At 41.4% G+C, this 22,994-nt stretch overlaps 1 protein-coding gene and 1 pseudogene across 2 annotated transcripts; both read right to left on the bottom strand.

Moving 5' to 3' along the window:
• Window positions 1-264: 264 nt before the first annotated feature.
• Window positions 265-3,422, bottom strand: GHSR (growth hormone secretagogue receptor; the record flags this gene model as incomplete). The annotated part of the gene is made up of 2 exons (XM_080696574.1): window positions 265-569; window positions 2,627-3,422. The coding sequence occupies 2 exons, from the start codon at window positions 3,420-3,422 to the stop codon at window positions 265-267; spliced, it is 1,101 nt and encodes a 366-aa protein (XP_080552700.1).
• A 12,536-nt stretch (window positions 3,423-15,958) lies between these two features.
• LOC308263575 (serine/threonine-protein kinase RIO2-like) lies at window positions 15,959-18,232 on the bottom strand (annotated as a pseudogene). Its single transcript has 2 exons — window positions 17,775-18,232; window positions 15,959-17,149 (listed from the first exon to the last, which is right to left on the bottom strand). The product of its transcript is annotated as a serine/threonine-protein kinase RIO2-like (transcript).
• Window positions 18,233-22,994: the final 4,762 nt, after the last annotated feature.

The following is a 22,994-nucleotide window of genomic DNA, read 5'->3' as shown; positions in this document are numbered from 1 at the left end:
TTCTCTGCATTGCAAAGCCCTCACCACCAGCGACAGAATGCAGAATCTTAGGCAGGAGACAACAGGGATGGACAAGGGCACTGAAGAGGGTCCATTCAAATCTAACTGCTCGTCCTGTACCCTACAAAGGCTGCATTTCCTCCCCCAGTTGTTTCCAGATCCCTGTGTCCCTAAGTCCAGAATCAACCTCCAGCTCCATCCATGCTTTGCTCTGCTATGGCTTCCAGTTTAGAAGAGGCGATGACCTGTTCAGCAACGTGCTACTCATGTATTAATACTGGATTTTGTCCAGACCCGGGAACTTTCATCCTTCAGAGTGGAGAGCTTTCTCTGGGAGAAGGATTCAAATCCCAGAAGTTTCAATACTGCTATGCGGTACTTCTTGGACATGATGTTGTAGAGAATGGGGTTGATGGCAGCGCTGAGGTAGAAGAGGATGAAGGACACGAGGTTGCAGTACTGGCTGATCTGAGCAATCTCCAGGGAGCCGGGCTCAAAGGATTTGGAAAACAAGTATCTTCCTACGTGGAAGGGCAGCCAGCAGAGGATGAAGGCAAACACCACTACAGCTAAAAGGACAATGGGAGACACTGTCAGCTCAAGGATTGTTAGGCAAATCACATTCTATTTTTGAGACTGTTTTGATTATGAAGAGTGTGGCCATTGAGAAACACTACGTTCTGACCCTGACGCAGAGAAACACACTCTGCTCTTCTTCCTTATTCTTGCATTTTAACAAAGGTTGAGACTGCCTGGATGAACAGTTCAACCATTTTTACTGAGCTTCCCAGTCATTTCTACTTAAAAGCTGTGTCATTTGGTGATGGAGTTGACATTTGACTCATCTAACTAGCCTACTTACTCATAAAGATCCACCTCTTTATATGTGCTCGATACAACACAAACATATGAGATAAAGTGGTTGTACTCCACAGAGCCATGAACCAGATTCCTTGGATGTAATATAGACTTAGTTAAAACCTGTAAGAAAGAAACCTGGTCTTTCCCCTTCTTTTTATCTTTTTATGTTTTCTTTACTCCCTACTCCCCTCCATGACCTTGAACTCCTGGGCTCAGTCTGTCCTCACACTTCACCCTCATCAGCAGCTGGAAGCTGCACTATAACAACACATCAGCTTTTTTTTTTTTTTTTTTTTTTAACAGAGGACTGCATATGTAGTCAGAATTAAGAACCACTGAGGTGATTGTTACTGTCACCTATGAAAAACACAAGTAAGGTATAAAAGGCCATTGAGCCAAGCAACATTAATTATTGTCTACCAGGTCTTCATTTTGTCCATGTAAGATTTTTTCAGGACTTCAGAATCTTTAGATTTTAAAATTCAGAAACCAGAGGAAAAAAACAATAGAATATTGTATTTTAGTCTTGGTACCACTTTAGTGATCTGCAAGTTGCCAAGGAAGAAGAAATTTAAATTGAACAATGAGGTTGAGATGCTAACAAGGTATCTGGCTTTCAAAAATGAGTTTAATTTGAGTGATGTGTGGATGTGTGCCCGTACCATCTTGTACTCCATTAAGATGTATGACTACAATACACCAATGAAAAATTTTAAACACGAGAGTTTTAAAGAAAAGGAGAGGAAATTACTATGTTGATTTTCAAAACTGTTGCATAGTAACAAGTTAACTGCTACCACAGCATTGTGAACCTCAGAGATGAGAACTCACAGACCCCGGAGGACATAAGCCAGTTTACAATCAGATCAGGAGAACTGCTGGTCTAGAAAATAAAATCTGACATTCCTTGAATAAACTTCAATATTGATGCAAGATCTGGGACTTACAAAATTACAGACATGAAATCATCTCGAAATAACTGCTGAGAAGCATTAAACATTCCAATAAATACGAAAAGATGATGATCACGTCCAAATAAAATATCAGATGCTGGTTTTGAGGGAATGAGAACATTTCTTTCGAATGCGAGCACATTTTCGCTCGGACCACACACATATTCTTAGAGAAGTTGGATTCATGCAGTAAGTATTCAGTGTCTTCCAGCTGTGCCCGGCAACAGGTGTTCCTGGAGGCCCGCAGTCCCGCCCGCTCCCAGGGTCTCCTCTGCTCCTGCTGGACTCTGTCCACCCTACTTTATGCCGTCGGAAGAGACGGGTTTCATGGAAACAAAAGGAGGCCTCAGCACAGGTTGTCACCGACTTCCTTACAAAGCCTCATAAGCAGCAGCAAAATCTACAGAGTTGATAATTGTGTGCAAAGAAAAACACGGGGTAGAAAACAAATCACCATAGTGAAAGAAAAAGAATCATCTCTACCAGGACCATCCAAATCGGTCGTGCTTTGGGTTAAATTTGCCTCTGAGTCCCACCTGGATCGAATGCCCGCCTTTCCTGATGTAACTGTGATACCCACACATTTTATTTGGAGCAGGAAGCTTAACCTCGCTCTTAACACTTAAAGACCACGATGTGTGAAATCTCACTTTTTTTGGAGCGCATTTCTGGACTAGTATAAAAATTCATTTAGAGAAACAGGTGTTTCCGTGAAGGGGAGAGAGAAGATGCCAAGACAGCGGGAAGGGGAGAGAGCAGGGAAGAGACAGAGGCGATACTGGAGAGGGGCGGGCGGGCGGGCGCGGACTCACCCAGCATCTTCACCGTCTGCTTGTGGTTCTGGTCCCGGAGCGAGGCGCCCGCCGCCCCGTCGCCGCGCCGCCTCCGCCACAGCTTCCTGCCGATGAGGCTGTAGAGCACGGTGAGGCAGAAGACGGGCAGGAAGAAGAAGACGCTGGACACCCACACCATGGCGGTGAGCAGCCCCGAGCGCACCGCGAACTCGGTGGCGCGGCACTCGCTGGTGTCCCGCGGGTCGGTGCCGTTCTCGTGCTCCACGCCGACCAGCACGAAGATGGGCCCGGCGCTGCAGAAGGCCACGGCCCAGATGACCAGGATGACCAGCTTCACCCTGCCCTTGGTGACCACCACCTTGGCCCGCAGCGGGAAGCAGATGGCGAAGTAGCGCTCGACGCTCAGCGCGGTGATGCTGAGCACCGTGGCGTAGGTGCAGCTCTCGCTGACGAACTGGAAGAGTTTGCAGAGCAGGTCCCCGAAGTTCCAGGGCCGGTACTGCCAGAGGCGCACGAGGTCGAGCGGCATGCACAGGAAGATGAGCAGGTCGGAGAAGGCCATGCTGGACAGGTAGAGGTTGGTGGTGGTGCGCAGCTCGCGGAAGCGCGACACCACCAGCACGGTGAGCAGGTTGCCGGCGGTGCCCACGGCGAACAGCGCCACGCAGGCGGCCGTCACGCCGGCCAGCAGCGGCGCGGGGAAGAGCGGCGGCAGCGCGCCGGGGCCCGAGCTGTTGGCGGCCGAGGGCTCGGGGTCCCAGGCCGGCCCGGCGGGCGAGGGCGCGGGCGCGGGGCCCGGCGTCGCGTTCCGCATGCTGCGCGCTCGGTGCGTCCAGGTCCGCTCGGTGCGTCCGCAGGCGGCGAGTGCGCGGGGCGAGTGCGCGGGGCGAGTGCGCGGGGCGAGTGCGCGGGGCGAGTGCGCGGGGCGAGTGCGCGGGGCGAGTGCGCGGGGCGAGTGCGCGGGGCGAGTGCGCGGGGCGAGTGCGCGGGGCGAGTGCGCGGGGCGAGTGCGCGGGGCGAGTGCGCGGGGCGGGGGGCTCCCCTCCCGCTGGCGCCGCCCCGGCCCCTCCCCAGCCCCGATCCTCACCCCGCGCCCAGGAGGCGCCCTCCCCAGCCGGCCCGAGGGCGCGCAGGGACGCGGAGACGGGGCGGCCGGCCGCAGGGCGGCTCCACTTGGGCGCCCCAACTCCGGTGGAGCTGGCTGAGAACACGGCGGGAGAGAGGGGAGCGAGCCAGCTCCTTTTGAGATGGGGATGGGAAAGGGGAGCCCGGCGGTCGTGCGGGGAGCCGGGCAGGGCGCGCCGGGAGGAGCCCCCACCTCGCTCGCCGGCACCTCCTTGCCTGGTCACGCGGCGGGGGCGGCGGGCCAGCCCCGACTTCTGAGGAACCCGGGTCCGGACGTGCTGGCCGCACCGCGGAACCCCGCACTGCCCACGGCTTTTCCAGGACCGACGGGGCGGAGCGGGGATGGAGGAGGAGGAGCGGGAGCTGCGAGGCTGCACCCAGCGGTTAATACTATTTCATGTGTTTTGAGTCACGATGACAAGAGATTGGCCGCGGAGTAACTGTCCCTTTGGGCGAGGCCGTCGACTTCCTGAGCTCTAGGCATTCATTCTCTGAATTCTGTGAGGACCACTGGGAATGGATTTCAAGCTCTGGGACACATTAGGCCCTCAGTAAATAAACACGGGCTGACTGCTTTGTGGTTGCTGTTGAGAGGTAAGAGCCGCAGTCGCTGGGTTAGAGGCGGTCTCGCAGTGTGTGCCTCTACTGTGTAGACCTGGGAGTACACACCCGGAGACGTGAGCCCGCCCGCTGCCTGCCGCGCACACCCCGCGGGCTCCCTCCCCGCGGCCTGGAGCTCGCGTTCAGCACCGCGGCCAGCGGCCAGGCCCCGCGGCCCGGGCCCCGCGGAGGGCGCGTGGAGGGGAGGCTTCACCCGGTGCCTTTGATGAATGACCTATACGATCTTTATTATCTCAATTATTGGTGCTCAAAAGTCCGTAACACCTAAGACGGGGTGTGCGCACATGTGCATGAGGAGTTCCACACAGTGAAGGACTGCCTGAAAGAAGCTGGGTGCGCTCAGCTTACTGCTGAACACACTGCGCAGCAGCTCGGTTGCGCTGATGCTTTACACACTTAGGACTAAACTGGTGTGTGTGTGTGTGTGTGTGTGTGTGTGTGTGTGTGTGTGTGTGGTACTGGGGGTGGAACCCAGAGGCCTTTACCTCCAGGCTACACTCCCAGACCTCCTTTATATTTTATTTGGAAACAGGGTCTCACTAAATTGCTAAGAGCCTCACTAAGTAGCTGAGACTGACTTCAAATCTGTGCGATCCTCCTGTCTCAGCCTCCCCAGTACTGAGACCACAGGTGTGCACCACCATGACCGGCTAATTTTAAAAAAATCTACTTCAAGCTACTAAAGAAATGTCACAACTAAGTAAAACCAAACAAATAATCAGTTACTACCTTTTTTGTGTTATGTGTGTTTTTATGGGTTTTGTTTGTTTTATGTTGGAGATTGATCCCAGGAATGTTATGAGAGATATATTTCCAGCTTTTTTTTTTTTCACTTTTCTTTTCTTTTACTTTCAGTACTGGGGATTGATCCCAGGGACACTCTACCTTTGAGCTACATTCTTAGCCCTATTTTTTTAATTTTTTGTTTTGAAATAAGATTTCACTAAGTTTCAGAGGCCTCACTAAGTAGCTGAGGCTGGCCATGAACCTGGGATCCTCCTGTCTCAGACTCCCAAGTACTGGGATTACAAGTGTGCACCACCGTGCCCAGCTTTTTCTTTTTCTTTTTGTTTTTTTAAACAGTATCTTGCTAAATTGCTGAGGGGCTCCTTAAGTTGCTGAGGCTGGTCTTGAACCTGTGATCCTCCCATGTTAGCCTCCCAAGTAATAGGATTACAGTCATGTGCCACTATAACCAGCTAATATTTTTTCTAAATCAATAATTTGTCTTACTACTCTCTACCCCACATTATCAGTAGGTTTATATGTGGATAGAAAGAGGGTATTTGATAAATCAAAATACATATGATGTTAGAGCTGGGCATGGTGGCGCACTCTTGTAATCCCAGCATTTGGGAGGCTGAGAACGGAGGATCACGGTTCCCAAACAGCCTCAACTACTTAGTGAGGCCCTTTGTAACTTAGTGAGACCCTGTTTTAAAGAATAAAAATAGGGCGGGGGTTGTAGTTTGGAGGTCGAATGCCCCTGGGTTCTATCCCTAGACGCCCCCCCCCCAATACATATGATGTTATTGCCAGGAACACAAAACAGAAAAAGATTATGTGACATATTTCTAATCTACTCAGTGCTGAAGCTTTAGGTAGAAAAAGGGAAAAAAACACCAAAACTACAGTGATAAAATGTTACCACATTAGCTAAAATATACAACTATTTAACTGCATGCAGCCATTTTTCAAAGAGATAGCAAAATTGTATTGTATAACCAAGAAGAAAGAGGATTTCACAACATATTATTATATTATAAATAAATAAAATAAACTATCATTAGATGTGTGTTGAGTGCTGGAAATTACAAAGTACATAAGAAAATTACAGTGTAACAAGTAATTTTACCATGGCATTAATAGGTACATTTAAAGAGGCGTGTAGAATGAATTCTACTGGAGGAAGAGAACTGATAAGAGAAGGCTTCCAGAGGAAGAGGCCTCAGAGGTGCGTCCTGAGGAAGCCCAGTTCTGTGAGAAGCAGCAAAGCTTGCTCAGTGGTTCAAAGGATGCGAAAGCATTTAGGAGCGGGGGGAGAGCCAATAGTGATGTCCTATGCAGGGTGTTAGAAGTATGGTTATGGACGCATGAATTTTATATAGTCAATGAATAGTAATTTTTATGGTTTATTTCTTTTTGATATTCAAATTGTCCTGTCTTTGGCCATTGGGATTTCCTTCAAGCTGACTCCAGACCTCTTTTGACATGATTCATATTCTAAGAACATCTTCTCTTTGGGCTACAGTGAAATTCTGGAAGCTAATCTTCTAAATTCCCTATTCTGGATATGGGAGCAGGCATTAATCCAGGAACCTCTGGTGCCTGTACTGGGGAGTGGATTCAGAGATCTCAATTGGGCAGTAGGGTCATTGCTGTTGCTGCTAAAGTACGATGACCAGGTGCTCTCTGTGGCAGGAGATAGGATATATGTTTTTTGTTGTCGTTGTTAAATCATGAAAAGATGATGATACAGTAAATAAATCAAACACAGCCCAAGAAGATAAAACATAACATTACCACTGAGACACCCTTGAAGAACAGTGTCATTTCTAAAGCGTTCATTTAGGAATGAAAAACTTTAACTGGAAAACATCAGACAAACTCAAAATAAGAAATCATCTATTAAAAGATCCTCAAAAAAGTCAGTGTTATATGACAAAAAGTAAAATTGAGAAAAATTTCCAGACTAAAGAAGACCAGCAGCACATAAGAACTAAGTGTCGTTCTGACTCTGAACCGGCTCCTAAGCGGGGGTGGGGGACACTATCACAGAGTACATTATTGTGCCAGTTGACAGACTTTAAACACAGATAGTAGGTTGAATTAAACTCAGTTTACTGAAGCTGATAAATGTGTGAAAAAGAATACTTTCATTTCCTAGAAATATGCACTCCACAGTGACTTACTTAATTTACTCTTGTTTCTGAAAAAAAAAAAAATCACATGCATGTGTATGCCCCTATGTTATTAAGTACATTAAGCAAATAATAAATGAGGCTAAACGTTAGTAAGAGATGTATCTGGAAGACTATAAAATATTTTTTGTACTTTCAACCTTTCTGTAACTTTGAAATAATTTCCAAATAAAATGTCTAGCAAGTCATAAGTTTATATAGATATTCCAGTTTCAATTTTCAGTTATTTACTTTTTTTGGATTTTGTATTTATACTGATTTCTAACAACATAAACATAATTATCTTATTTTTTTATTGGTGCACTGTATTCATACGTCATAGTGGGATACAAACTTTTGTAGACATACATGCACACATCGCCCAGTCAGCCCCCACCCGATCCCCACCCCATTCCCTCCCCAGCCCTCCCTCCCATGCTTGGCTTAGTGGTTGACATCTAGTATTATAGCAATTTATCCAAAATTAAAGATGATAATCTCACATAACAGTTTCATTTGTCTGATACCAACCTTTTGATGACTTAAAGATAACATTTCAATATTTCTTTTTACTTTCTTACCAGAGAATATTTTTTTCCTATTTTTTAGGTGAAACTATCATATATTTATATATTTATTTTTCAGAAAAAAAAATCTATCCTAATATGGAAAATGGACTCTAGATACCCAAAACGATCTTGAAAAAAAAACAAAGCTAGAAGATATATATTTTCTGATTTCAAACCATATAAAGCTACAATAATTGAAAGAGTGTAGTACTATTCTAAAGGCAGATATATAAACCATTGGAGTTAAATAAAAGCCTAGAGCTAAATTCTTCCATATATTGTCAAGTTATTTTTGACAAGGTTTCCACGAACATTTGGTGGTGGAAATAATAATCTTTTAACTAAATATTGTTGAAACATAATAATTACATGGAAAAGAATAAAGTTGGACCCTTACCTAATCCCATATACAAATATTAACTCAAAACAGATAAAAGACCTAAATATAAATCTTAAGACTATAAACTTTTAGGAGAAAATCTGGGTCATAAAACAACACAACATTGAAATTGGCAGTGATTTCTTGGATATGATTTCAATGGCACAGGCAACAGAAGAGTATACAAACTCCCTAAAAAATAGAAAAAAATATTGTATATCCAAAGACAATGTAAACAGAGTTAACAGTTACTAATAGAATGGGATAAAATATTTCCAAATGCTATATCTGAAGGTATATTAATATTCCAACTAGAAATCCTAAAAATTAATAACAATAAAGGCAAACAATACCATTTAGAGATAGGTAAAAGACTAACATAAATAATGAATCTCCACAGATAACCAATCTTAGTTGTCTGTTGAATGGAAACTCTTGTTTCTCTGGTTCTGGTGTGTGTTACCTATTTCTTCTTTGTAGTTAATCTCTTTGAGTATTTTCTCTAGTGCTGTTTTTGAAGACATAAATTCCTTCAGTTTCTGTTTGTCATGGAAGCTTCTTATTTCTCCATCTAATTTGATAGAAAGTTTTGCTGGGTAGGAAATTTTGGGTTGGAAGTTGTTTTTTTTCAGAGTTTGGAATATGTTACTCCAAGCCCTTCTGGCTCTCATGACTTGGTTTGGGAAGTCTGGAGTGATTCTAATTGGTTTGCCTCTAAATGTCACTTGGCCCTTTGTTTTTGTTGCCTTTAAGATTCTTTGCTTGACTTCCACATTGGTCATTTTGACAATTATGTGGCGTGGGGATCCTCTTCTCCGATCCTGTCTAAAGGGAGTTCTATAAGTTTCCTGGACCTGTGTATCAACCTCTTGCTCTATGTTTGGAAAATTTTCTGCTATTACTTCCTTGAAGAGATTGTTGATCCCTTTGGTTTCACTTTCTTTTCCCTCCTCTATTCCAATTATTCTTAGGTTAGCTCTCTTAAAATGGGCCCATATTTCTTCAATATCAGATTCCTGCTGTCGGATATTTTTTTCTAGATTAGAAACTGCGTTCATTTTTGGATTGCTCATCTTCTAAGAGCGAGATTCTGTTCTCCATGTGTTCTAATCAGTTGTTTGTGCTTTGAATTGAGGCCTTTACTTCATTAATTGCATCCTTTATCTCTTTTTGGCTTTCTCTGAGTTCTTTTCGAAGCACCTCTATTATTTCTACAGTTATTTTCCTGATTTGATCTTCTAGAAATCTCTGATTTTCTGTTTTATCGGGTTCTGATGTTGTGGGGTTGTGGGCATTCATTGCTCCAGTATTATTCCTCTTTCCCATGATTTCGGATGTTTGTGCCTTCTCTGGGTTCTTCCCTTGGGTCACTATGACTTCCCTTAAGGTGTTCTGGATCTCGAGTCAGTAGTATCTCAGACCCCACTACTCCTTTACTGGGTTGTATCACAGAGTCTCTGACGCAGAGAGTCAATAGAGGCTGCTTTAGACTGTGGGGGGTGCCAGGTTGCAAGTTCTCCTATGGTGTGATATCTCTGCCACCGCCACTCCCCCACTGGGTCAAGTCCCAGGGAGTACAGTACTGGGATTTCTCCTCTGTGGCCCTCAATTTGACTCACTGTTCTTGAGTACGCAGATGTAGCTCTACTGGATTCGGTGAATTCTCTGCTGCTGCCACCAGTGGCAATATGGCGCCGCTGCTATGCCCTCGGCCGTGAGACTGCGTATTTCTTCTTGGTTTTGATTTCCACTCTGAATCCCTGCAGCGTGTGCTGAGCTCAGCCACTGGGAGCTTTAGATTTTACCTGCGGCGAGAAATCCCGCCTGGCTGTTCCACAGCGGCTTACCTCGGCTTGCTGTAGCTGTCCGGTGAAGTCGCTGCTGCCGCCGGCAGTATGGCGCTGCTGCCGCGGCCTCGGGCATGAGGCCGGTGTATCTCCTCTGTGGCTCTGAGCTCTGTTCTCAGTCCGCTTTCTCTCTGGAGCCTGGTGACTTTTTTGTTTCTCTGGTGATGGTGTTTTCTGGCTACGAAAGGCGCTGATTTTGTGGTAATGGAGATTAGTTGTTAGTGGGGCTCTTAAGCCCCGCTTTTCTCGGTCGCCATCTTCCCGGAAGTCCATAATTATCTTATAATGTACATTTAATTATTCCAAACTAGTAACATCAAAATCACTACTAATAAAACTAACAACTGAGGTTTGAGATTTTCTTACAGTTTTCTTTGATCCTTGCAATATATCTCACTATGTTTGTAAACTTGTGTGCTCTAAAAGTACTTGAAACAATACTTTTCTGTGTGTGATTATATTCTGGTTTGATGTCTTGTTCATTTATTTCAGTTACTTTCAATTTTAGGAATTTTTTTTTTTTTTTTTTTTTGGCAGGTCTGGGGATGGAACCCAGGGGCATTTGACCATCAAGCTACACCCTCTGCCCTATAATTTTTATTCTTTATTTTGAAACCATGTCTTACTGACTTGCAGAGGGCCTCACTAAGTAGCTGAGGCTGTCCATGAACCATGATCCTCAGGTCGCAGCCTCCCGAATTCTGTAATGCTGGGATTACAAGCGTGCGCCACCACGCCCGGCTCTTTAGGAATTATTTTAAAATTTAAATTTACTTTTGGATCTACAACAGATTTACATTATTTGACAGAACTTTAAAACAAAACATAATTCTAAATTTAAAACTCTAAATCAAAATATGTTCAGAAAAATGTTTCTCTCTTATATTCCACAAGAGATCCCATTTAAAAATTGTAGCTACGTAAGTTTTAGGTTATACAATCAGCATAAAAAAAGCAGTAGCATTTATTTTATTTTATTTTTTTTAATTTTTTGGTGGTACTAGGGTTGGAACCCAGAGGCTTTCTACCTCCAGGCTATACTCCCAGACCTTTTTTATATTTTGTTTGGAAACAGGGTCTCACTAAGTTGCTGAGAGCCTCACTAAGTAGCTGAGGCTGGCTTCGAACCTGTGCGATCCTCCTGTGTCAGCCTCCCAAGCGCAGGGATTACAAGTTTGTGCTACCACGCCTGGCAGCAGTAGCATTTATATATTAATAATGAGTTTGTTGAAAAATAAATCAAGAAAGAAACTACATTCAAAATAACTAAAACATAATATATGAATAAATTAAACAAGGAAGAACAAATTAAACCAGGAAGTAAAAGATCTTTATAGTAAAAATTATATAAAATGTTGAGGAAATAAATTATAGAGGACACAAAAATGGATCTTGGATAAGAAAAATTAATATTGTTAAATGCCCATATTACCCAAAGCTACCTATACATTTAATGCAATCTCCACTAAAATACCAACGACACCCTTCACGGAAGTAGAAAAAAAATCCTAAAATGTATATGAGACCACAAGAGACTCAGAATAGCCAAAGCAACCCTGAGGAAAAAACAAAAACCAAGCTTTCTGCATCATAGTGTCTGACTTCAAAAAATACTATAAAGCTATAGAAACCAAAACAACATCATACGTATATATAAAAAATTATACATAGACCAGTGAAACAGAATAGAGAGCCCAGGAATTAATCTAAACATACAATCAACTGATTGTTAAAGACACCAAGAACACACACACACACACACACACACACACACACACACACATGTACCACAAATATATAGACATAAATATTTATATTTGTGATTATATATTTGTGATATATATATATATATTTGTGGTATATATATATAATATGTGTGTGTGTGTGTGTGTGTGTGTGTGTATTTGGTATTGGGGATGGAACCCAGGGGTATTCTACCTCTAATATTTTGAAACGGGTTCTCACTGAGTTGCAAAGGGACTCACTAAGAGGCAGCTGAGGCTGTCTTTGAACCGCAGAACATATATATGAGAGCAGTTTCATCCATAATTGGTGCTGGAAAAACTAGATTTACATATATAGAAGAAGAAAATTAGATTTCAACCTCTCCCATACATAAAAATCAGCTCAAAATGGATCAAAGAACTAAATGTAAGACCTAAAACTATAAAATAGCTCCAAGAGAACACAGGGCGCACACTTCAAGACATTCCCATAGGCTAAAATTCCTTGGATAGTATTCCAAAAGTACAGGCAACAAAAATAAAATTAAAAAATGGAATTAAATCAAACTAAGAAGCTTCTGCCCAGCAAAGAAAACTGGCAGTTAAGAGACAACTTACAGAACGGGAGAAAGTATTTGCAAAGTACCCATTCAACAAAGGATAATATCCAGAATATATAAGAAACTCCAGAACCTTAACACCAGATGATGCAATTAAAACAGACCGTAGGTCTGAATGGAAGAATGATGATGTCACTAATTATCAAGGAAATGCAAGTCAAAGCCATGACAGAATAATGGTGTTAAGTGAAAACTCAGACCAGAAAGACAAATGCTGCAAGTTTTCACCTTTTTTTGAAAATTAAAAAGTTGATTTCATAGAAAAAAAAAAAAGTGGAATAGCGGTCCCTAGAGACAGGAAAATCGGGGAGGGGAGGTGGGATGAAAAGAGATAAGATAAAGGGCACACAACACAGGGCAGATGGGACTAGTTATGATTTGCTGTAGCAAATGATTTACTGTAACAAATGCTACTGTAACAGTAACCACTGATTACAACAATCTGTGGCATATTTCAAAGTAACTGGAAATAACAAAAATTATCAACACATAGAAATGATTGATATTCAAAGAAATGGAGTGTTACCCTGATTTGATCATTGAATTTTATTTTTTGAGGAAAATGCAGCATCTTTTCATATATTTAAAGGCTACTTGCCTTTCTTTTTATTTGAAATGCTGGGTTCTGACTTTTGCTGTTTCCTATTGAGTTGTTGTTGTTTTGTGTGTGAATTCAGAGGCACTTTTACCTATTAGCTGCACTCAACTGTTTTTTATTTTGAAACAGAGTCTTGCTAGGTTGCTGGGAGTTTCACTAAGTTTATGAGGCTGGTCTTAAACCTGGGATACTCCTGTCTCAGCTTTCCAAGTGCTAGAATTACAGGCCTGTGTCACCACACTTGGCCTGATTGTTTTGTTTTCTATGTGTGTGTATGGTCCTGGAGATAGAACTCAGAGGTATTCTGCCTCTGAGCCATACCCTCAGCTTTTTTATTTTTGTTTTGAAACAGAGTTGCACTAGGTTGCTAAGGCTGGTCTCAAACCTATGATTCTCCTATCTCAGCCTCCAAAATACTTGGATTACAGGCATTCGTGACCATGAAAAACCATGCCCAATGGTGTTTTGATTTTTTAAATTGACTTTTAAGAGTTCATTTTACCTATCCATGAGCAAGGGAGATCCTTCCATCTTCCAAGGTCTTCTTCAATTTTTTCTTTAAGTTTTAGTTTTCATTGTAGAGGTCTTTTACATCTTTGGTTAGGTTTATTCCTAGGTATTTTACTGGTTTTGAGGTTATAGTGAATGGAATTGTTTTATTTATTTTTTTCATTGTGGATTCGTTGTTGGCATAAAAAAAGCAACTGATTTCTTTAGATTGATTTTTTTATCCTGCTACTTTGCTGAATTGGTTAATCAGCTCCAGTAGTCTTTTGGTTGAGTTTGTTGGGTCTACTAGATAAAGGATCATGTCATCCGCAAATAAGGATAGTTTTAATTCTTCTCTTCCTATTCGAATGCCTTTGATTTCCTTCACTTGTCTTATTGCTGTGGCAAGGGTCTTGAGGACTATATTGAAAAGGAGTGGTGATAGTGGGTATCCTTGTCTTGTTCCTGATTTTAGAGGAAATTCTTGCAGTTTTTCCCCATTCAATATGATGTTGGCATTGGGTTTATTGTATATTGCTTTAATGATGTAGAAATACATTTCTTCTGTTCCAATTTTCTGCAGTATTTTTTTAACATAAATGGGTGTTGAATTTTGTCAAATGCCTTTTCAGCATCTATTGATATGATTATGTGGTTTTTGTTCTCAGTTCTATTTATGTGGTGAATAATGTGTATTTATTTGCACACATTGAAACAGCCTTGCTTTTCTGGGATGAAACCAACTTGGTTGTGGTATACAATTCTCTTGATATGGTTTTGAATGCACATAGATAGTATTTTGTTTATAATTTTTGCATTTATGTTCATCAAGGATATTGATCTTTAATTTTCCTTTCTTGAGGTATCTTTATTTGGTTTTGGGATTAATGTGATAATGGCCTCATAGGAGGAATTTGTGAGAATTCCATCTCTTTCAATTTCCTGGAACAATTTGAGAAGTACTGAGATTAGTTCTTCACTAAAGGTTTTGTAGAATTTGGCTGGAAACCCATCAGGGACTGGGGTTTTCTTTGATGCCAGAATTTTATTGCTGTTTCTACTATTTTTTTTTTTTTGCTTGCTATTGGTTGCTTTAGGCTTGCTATGTCCTTTTGGTTCAGTTTAGGTAGGTTATATGTGCTTGGAAATCTATCAATTTCTTCCTTGTTTTCCAGTCTATTGGAGTATAAATTTTCAAAATAGTTTCTGATAATCCTTTGAATTTCCTCACTATCTGTGGTGATGTCTCCTTTTTCATTTCTGATTTTAATAATTTGAGTTGATTCTTTCTTTCTTTTGGTTGGGTTGGCCAGGGGGTTGTTTATCTTAGTAATCTTTTCAAAGAACCAGATTTTTTGTTTTGTCGATTCTTTGAATTGGTTTTTGTTCTCTATTTCATTTATTCCTGCTCTGATTTTAATAATTTCCTGCCTTATGCTGGCTTTGGGATTAGACTGCTGCAGTCTTTCTAGGTCCTTGAGATGTGTTATTAGGTTGTTTACTTGGTGACTCTGTTCTTCTTATGTGGGCACTCAATGCTATAAACTTTCTTCTTAACACTGCCTTCAAAGTGTCCCATAAATTTTGGTAAGTTGTTTTTCTATTTTTGTTGTAAGTTGTTTCTCATTTAATTCCAGAAATTTCTCTATTTCTCCACTAATTTCTAATCTTACCCACTCATCATTCAATAGTGTATCATTCAATCTCCATGCATTTAAATAATTTCTTTTGGTTTTCCCATTGTTGATTTCTATTTTCATTTCATTATGGTCTGAAAAGATGCAGGGAATTATAATATATCTTTTGAATGTGCTGGCTCTTGCTTTGTGGCCCAGGATGTGATCTATTTTGGAAAAGGTTCTGTGGGCTGATGAGAAACATGTGTATTCTGTTGTTCCTAGTTGAAATAATCTGTATATGTCTATTAGGTCCATTTGGTTTATAGTTTTATTTAATTCTGAAGAGTCTTTACTTATCTTTTGCCTTGAAGATCTGTCTAGTGGTGTGAGAGGTGTGTTGAAGTCTCCCAATATTATTGTATTTGGGTCTATTTGAGATCTGATGTCCAGAAGGGTTTGTTTTACAAATGTGGCTGCCCCCTCATTTGGGGCATAAACATTTACTATCATTATATCTTCTTGGTGGATTGTTCCTTTTAACAAAGGAAGTGCCCTGCTTTGCCTTTTCTGATGTGTTTTAGCATAAAGTCTGTTTTGTTGGATATCTTCATTGCTTGCTACCCCTGCCTGATTTTGGTCTCCATTAGCATGGTATATCTTTTTTCATCCTTACACTTTCAGTCTGTGAATGTCTTTGGCTGTAAGGTGAGTCTTTTGCAAACAGCATATATTTGGATTATGTTTTTTTTATAGGTAAAAGTTTATTTATTCATATATTGGCCTTCTTCCAGAAAAGACTAAAGGTGGTTAAAAACAGGATGATAGTAACTTAAAATATATATTAGAACTATCCAAGATCTTAAAATTTATTATTCTCCCCAAAGCTAGCTGCTTCCAAGCTTGATTTAATATTTTGCATGTCTTCTCTCCATTGCTTGGTAAATATATTTGCTTCTCCTTTCTGTAACCGATGTCCGACAGCTGATTTTTGCTGTTTTGTCAACTGACCTTTCACCTTCTCTTTCACCAGTTCAGGAGGAATTGCTGAACAGCTAACAATGTTGCCTGTAGAAGTAACACTCAGAGTTCTTGTTCTGTGTTGATTAATAGCTCTGATATTTTCTTCATCTCTGAAAGGCCTGTATTCTTTGTTTAATGATGACAAGGCAATCAGCTGTGGGCATTCTTCTTCACAGACTTCAGAGCCAGCAGGAATCTCTCCCTGACCTGCATGGCCATCTTGATCAGGCTCATTATCTCCTCTGTTCTTAGAAAACTCAGTTACATACTTGTTTTCAAAAACCTGTCCATGTATTTCTTCTAAAGCTGTGTTGAATTCAGTCATTTCAAAATTGTGTGAATCAGTACTCTTCTCTGAGAAACTGTCTTCATTGATTTGCTGGAGGTCTCCAGATGAGCTGTAACAGCAGCCTGGCTCATCTACAGAGTTTTGTTCACTTTCAATTTCTGATCCACAAACCTTTGCTTTTCCTAACACCTCTTCATCAGAAAATGAAAAATAATCTCTCTGTTCTGTTTCACTATTTTTATCATCTGGGCCTATTGGATGTAGTAGTTCACCATCTATTTGCATTTCCTTTGTATAACCACTGGCAGAAACCCCATCATCAAGAGAATCCTCCCTCCTGATATCACTAAAGGCTGGATAAAGCTCACTTTCATAGCCAAAGCGTCTCATGAAGAAATCACGAATGCATTTAACTTCTCTGTCGAAGTACCATTCAGCATTGGGATGAGAAGTTGAAACCATTTGTGGGAAATCAATCATGGTAATATGGTCTTTATCCAGTAAGAGATTGAATTTATTGAAATCTCCAGGAATTAGCCCATGATTCCCAATGACGATTAGCTCCATAGCTTCATCATATACTGATGCAGGATCTTCAACAAGGTGTATCTGACATAGAGGATAACCATTTATGAGCTCCATGACCACTGCATGACAACTGAAATCAATTGGCTTTGGAACTGGAAATTTCCTGTCATATAATGCCTTCATATAGGCAAATTCCTTCATGGCAGAGATGTACTGGTATTGGGAAGAGAGTTTAAAAATTATTAATGTATCAATCCTGGGAAAGATGTCCAACCTTGAAACATATCGTCTTTACTAAGAAAGCCAGGGTTAGCTAACATGCCCTTGCATTCCTAAGAACAATTTAACACATTGTGGGGAAAAAGACGAAATGTAAAAGCCTGTGTTTGAAGATAGAGATGCCTCCCTCTCAGGCCATAAATCTGGGCCTGTGTTTGGAGACAGAAATGTCTCCCCCTTTCAGGCCATAAACCCAGCTGGAGAGATAACAGAAGCAGAGCAGGGGCTGGCGATAAGGTGTAAGATGATCTCCAAAAATCAAAGGGACCTGCTGGACTTAGACAGGATAAAAATTCAGGAAACTGGAATTTGTTGGCATTTTCGTTCGAATTGCCCCCCTGTGTCTGCTCCAGCACAGGGCTGTGACTATCTCTATATTTCTATCTTTTAATAAACTTCTTTAAATCTGCAGCAGCTGTCCAAGCGATGAATACTTATTCTTAGCTTAGGACAAGAATCCACGGTTTTTCTGTTTGTCTCTGTGTGTCTGGTAGTGGGGGGGGATTATTTCACACCACACACCTTTCCCCCCCAACCTATCCCCTGCAACAAGAGAGACGAGACAAATAAAGCCAAACACATTATGCTTGTGTTTATGTAATCACACTTGTTTTTCAGGTTCCGAAAGGAAGTTTTTCCTAGTCTGTGCGGCTTTAATGCAAATTGCTGTCCTTCTTCATTTGCAACAATGTAAATATCTGATTCTTTGCCAACACCTGTCTGGTTTCCAACAGACTCAACTACTTCCCTGGAGGAAAGTTTTCAAAGCTAGGAAATCATAGCTAGCATTTGTCAACCAACACCCCTAGACAGTTTTGGTATGCTCCCAAGATATGAGTCTGTGCTTCACTAATTCTCTGAAAATGTTATTACAGCCACCATGTTCAGGCTGGCTATAGAAGCAATCAACCTGCAGGGAACTATCTCATGGTTCTTCATGCCCATTTCAATTGCAGTCAGGACTCTGAAGTCATCCCAGCTCAGGTAACGTAGCTTGGCCACATTCAACTTCTCCATGGTAGCTGCAGACAAACCCGGGAACCCTCGCCCAGGACAGCCGGGGAGCACACAGCATTATGTTTTTTAATTCACATTGCCAGTTGATGTCTTTTGATTGGTGAGTTAAGTCCTTTGACTTCAGAGTTATTACTGAAATATGATTTTTATTTCCTGTCATTTTGTGTTCTGTCTTCTGTTTGGCAAAATGTTATTTCTTCTTTACTTAGATGCCCTGCTGATCAACTTCATCTCTTCTCTGGTTCTGAAGTCTGCTTCTTTTTTCTTCTTTATAGTTTATTTCTTTAAGTATTTTCTCTAGTGTTGACTTTGAATTTATGAATTTTTTGAGATTCTGCTTATTTTGAAACACTTTTGTTTCTCCATCAATTTTGAATAATAGTTTTGCTGGATATAACAGTTTTGGTTGGAAGTTGTTTTCTTCCAGGGTCTGGATCACATCACACCAGTCTCTCCTAGCATTCATGACTTGGGTTGTGTAATTTGGGGTTATTTTTATTGTTTTGTCCCTATATGTCACCCATCCTTTTGTTCTCACTGCTTTTAAGATTCTTTCCTTGGCCTCCATGTTGGTCATTTTGACTATTACATGGCATGGGGAGGTCCTTCTTAATCTTGTCTTCTTTTCTTTTCTTTCTTTCTTTCTTTTTTTTTTTTTTTTTTTTTTTTTTTTTGGTGGTACTGGGGGTGGAACCCAGAGGCTTTCTACTTTGGGCTATGCTCCCAGACCTATTTTATATTTTATTTGGAAACAGGGTGTCACTAAGTAGCTGAGGCTGGCTTCGAACCTGTGTAGTCCTCCTGTCTCAGCCTCCCAAGTGCGGGGATTACAAGTGTGCGCCACCACGCCCGGCTTGATCTTGTCTTATTTTCAAAGCCCAGACTCAACACATCCACTCTGTCTTGGGTTGTGTAGTTTGGGGTGAAGCTGTTCCTGCAGGCTTCATTTGTGCCATTCAATGGATTGTATTCTTCCTTGGGCTATTTCTTTTATAATTGTAGTTGCATATTATTCTTTATACCGTACTTCCCATATTAATATATCATATACATCAGAAAATCTAAAGAAGAGAATGGGATAAAAGTTTATAAATTTATTTTTCTTCTAAAATAAATCAGACTGTAGTCTACCCAGGGCTAGACAAGAAATCCACGCCCCTCTGCTTCTCTGCACCACTCTGCTTTTGATCGGCTTCCAGTATCAAATTGTTTCATGGCTCATGATTGATGTTGGGGCTCCAGTCACCCAAATGAATTCCAACAAGAAGCTAACGTGGAGGGGAAAAGGACTTTCTTACAAGTCCACCTCAAAAATTTCACATGAATTATACCGGCCAACTTCATCTTCAAGAGAAATTGGAAAATATAGTTTTATAACAGGGCACATCGTCATTCCAAGGGTTGTAAACTTAGAGAAACATAGCCATTGTCATGCTTTCCCAGTTAGACTGCAAATTATATATATATATATATATATATATATATATATATATATATATATATATTTTTTTTTTTTTTTTTTTTTTTTTTTTTTTTGGTGGTACTGAGGTTCCTGGAAACCCTTCTACTTCCGGGCTACACTCCCAGACCTATTTTTATGCTTTTTTTTTTTTTTTGAAACAGAGTCTCTTAAGCCAGTGTGGCTGGCTTAGAACCTTCGTGATCCTCCTGTCTCTACCTCCCAAGCGCGGGGATTACAAACGTGCGCCACCACGCCCGGTTAGACTGCGAGTAATTTAAAAGCAAAGATACGCTCTTTTTTTCACAACCCATGAGACCAAGTACAGTGTCTTTACATAAACAACACGTAATAAACAGCCAATGATTTGACCAAAATAGTATTTAATTTAAAATATTTTATGCAATTATAGGACATATTAAAGGGCTTATAGAAAATTTAAGTGGTGATGTGGTACCTTCCATAAAATATTCCATAAAACACTCACTTTAATGTTCTGTTCAGTATTGTACAGTATGTACTATATGTTTGGCTTCATCATTTGTGATCTTTTTACCACATTCTGTAGCTTCATTTAAATAATATCACATACTTATTTCAGAGTAAGAAATACACATCATTCTTTTTATACTGGCCAGCAACAAGAATCCAGATTTAATACTTAGTATGTCAGTAGAGGAGTAGGAAAATTACATTGCTAGAAAAAAAATGAATCTTAGCATTCAGTATCTAAAAAGCATGCTTTTTTTCTTTTTCATATCAGGCATTGAAACCAAGGGCATTCACCTCTGAGCTATACCCCCACCCCAGTTTTATTTTTTATTTCAAAACAGGTTTCACTAAGTTACTGAGGCTGGCCTTGAACCTGAGATCTTCATGTCTCAGCCTCCCAAGTACGGAGATTATAGGCATGCGCCACCAGTTTCTACAAAGTTCTAAGTTAGTGAATAAAATATAGTATTATGGGTGATCTTGCTGAATAATTAGATAATTATATAGTTTAAAATCATTTAAAAATCTTTATGAGTTGGGCATGGTGGCTCATACTTGTAATCCCAATACTTGGGAGGCTGAGTCAGGAGGATCTTGGGTTCTCGGACAGCCTCAGCTACCTATTGAGGCTCTCTGCAACTTAGTGAGACCTTGTTTAAAAATAAATAATAAAAAGTAGGGCTACGGGTATAGCTCAGAGGTAGAATGCCCCTGGGTTCCATCCCCAGTGCCACACACACACAAAATCTTTATAATCTTCTACTTTAAAAAGTACATGTAACAAGTATTTCCTAGAAACTCACACTGTTAGCAAATCCCTAGTACCCATCTCTTTCTGACTGACCTATAGATACTCCAGTGGCACCTTCCGTATTTCCATAGATGCTTATCGACTAGCCTTATATCTGATGTTCAGCATAACTTTTAACTCCGTGATCTTAAACCTAATTAACCTAAAAAATTAACTTTTTTGTGTGTGCCAGAGGTGCTATTTCCAAGAAACAGAGAAAACTCTTCAAACCACCTGTTTTGTCAGAATCTTTTACGTGAAGGCGTGGTGATAGCCATGTAGGGCCCCTGGCAGCCCCAGCCCTGCCACGCCGAGCTGGGCTGATATTCTCTGGACCTGCTATGCAGGTTATCGTCCTAGTTGCCTGTTGTTATCTTGGCAATTCCTCTGCGTGACACCTTTGCCTGGCCAGGTACTGGATCTTTCTCTTTCTTGGGTTGCTTTCTTTTAGTTAGAAGCACATTTTTTTTTCAATGACTCAGGAGATGCGCGTGCGGTCAGGTGCTGTTGCTGCCTCTGCCACTGCCGCAGATCTGCCAGGACCACAGCCCTTCTAGGTCTTAAAGATGTCCTTCTCACTTTCTCCAACTCCTGAGCCAGGTACGTGTTGAGCTCCACAGGAAATGATGCTCAGTTCTATCAGTCACCACCTGCAGTGAAGCTGGGGTTTGGAGGTGATGAGCGGCGGCCTCGGGCTCTGAATAGAGACACGTGGGCTCGAGCTCATCATCTGCCCCGGTGCCTCTTCAGGGCCCTGTCTTGTACTTGATCTCCCCATTCTGTGTCTGTCTTTTCTTCCCAACTTCTTGCCCTGCTGATTTCAGAAATAGCATTAGGCTCAGAAGCAAAGCACCTGTGAACCGTATAACTAATCACCTCAACTGCATGAGGTCGGAACCTAAAATGGGTTTCTTTTTCTTATCGCTACATGTGGTTTTGTTTCTTTGATGAACTCCTTGCACATTTAGCACAAGAATGTCTGACTCTGTGGAGAAATAGCGAGGAGGCCAGCGTGGCTACGGTCGAGTGGCTGAGTGGGAAAATGATAAGATGAATCAAGGGAATAGGACCAAATGGTGAAGGGTCTTGTTGGTCATAGTTATGATTCTGACTTTGTACTCTGATTGATGTGGAAAGTCAGTGGAGGACATGAGGCAAAAGAGTGCCATTGTAATATCACGTATGTGTGTGTGTGTGTGTGTGTGTGTGTGTGTGTGTGTGTGTGTGTAAAATTGAAGCCAGGGGCATTCTACTTTTGAGCTACCAATTTTTTTATTTTAAAACAGAGTCTCTCTAAGTTGCTTAAGGAGGGCCTTTCTAATCTGTGATCCTCCTATCTCAGTCTCCCAAGTACTGGAATTATACGTACGTGTCATCATGCCCAGCATAATATTAACATTCTGATTGCTGTATAGAAAGACTGAGAGCGGGCAAAGACAGGGAAAGCAGGCCTTTTATGAAGCTATGTCAATACTACAGGACAGGCATTATGGTGATGAGAGATGCTGGTAACTTGGACCAGAGTAGAGACATGGAAGTTGTGAGACATCATCTGATTTAGAACTTCTGAGAGGCGTCACCTACATGCTTTGCTTGTGCACCAGGTATACATCTTTCAGCTGCACAACTAAAAGTATGGAGATTTACAGGCTGAAGGACATGTAGACCTGGTACTAGGCATAGCATATAGAATATGGGAGGTGGAAAAGCTTTTGAAAGAAGTATTAAGAGACGTAACTTTAGATATGTTAACAGAGATACATATTGGCAATTTAAGTAGAGATTTTATTTTTTTGGTGGTACTGGGGTTTCTGGAAGCCCTTCTACCTCCGGGGTACACTCCCAGACCTATTTTACATTTTTATTTGGAAACAGGGTTCTTAAGCCAGCATGGCTGGCTTCGAACCTCTCGATCCTCCTGTCTCTGTCTCCCAAGCGCGGGGATTACGAGCGTGCGCCACCGCGCCCGGCTTAAGTAGAGATTTTAAAGGCAGTTAGATAGATTGGTATGGAGTTTAAGG

The sequence above is a fragment of the Muscardinus avellanarius genome (genome assembly GCF_963383645.1).
Source record: "Muscardinus avellanarius genome assembly, chromosome: 5".
Lineage (NCBI taxonomy): Eukaryota > Metazoa > Chordata > Mammalia > Rodentia > Gliridae > Muscardinus > Muscardinus avellanarius.
Note: the sequence above shows the minus strand (reverse complement) of the source record. Positions and strands in the feature narration are given on the sequence as shown.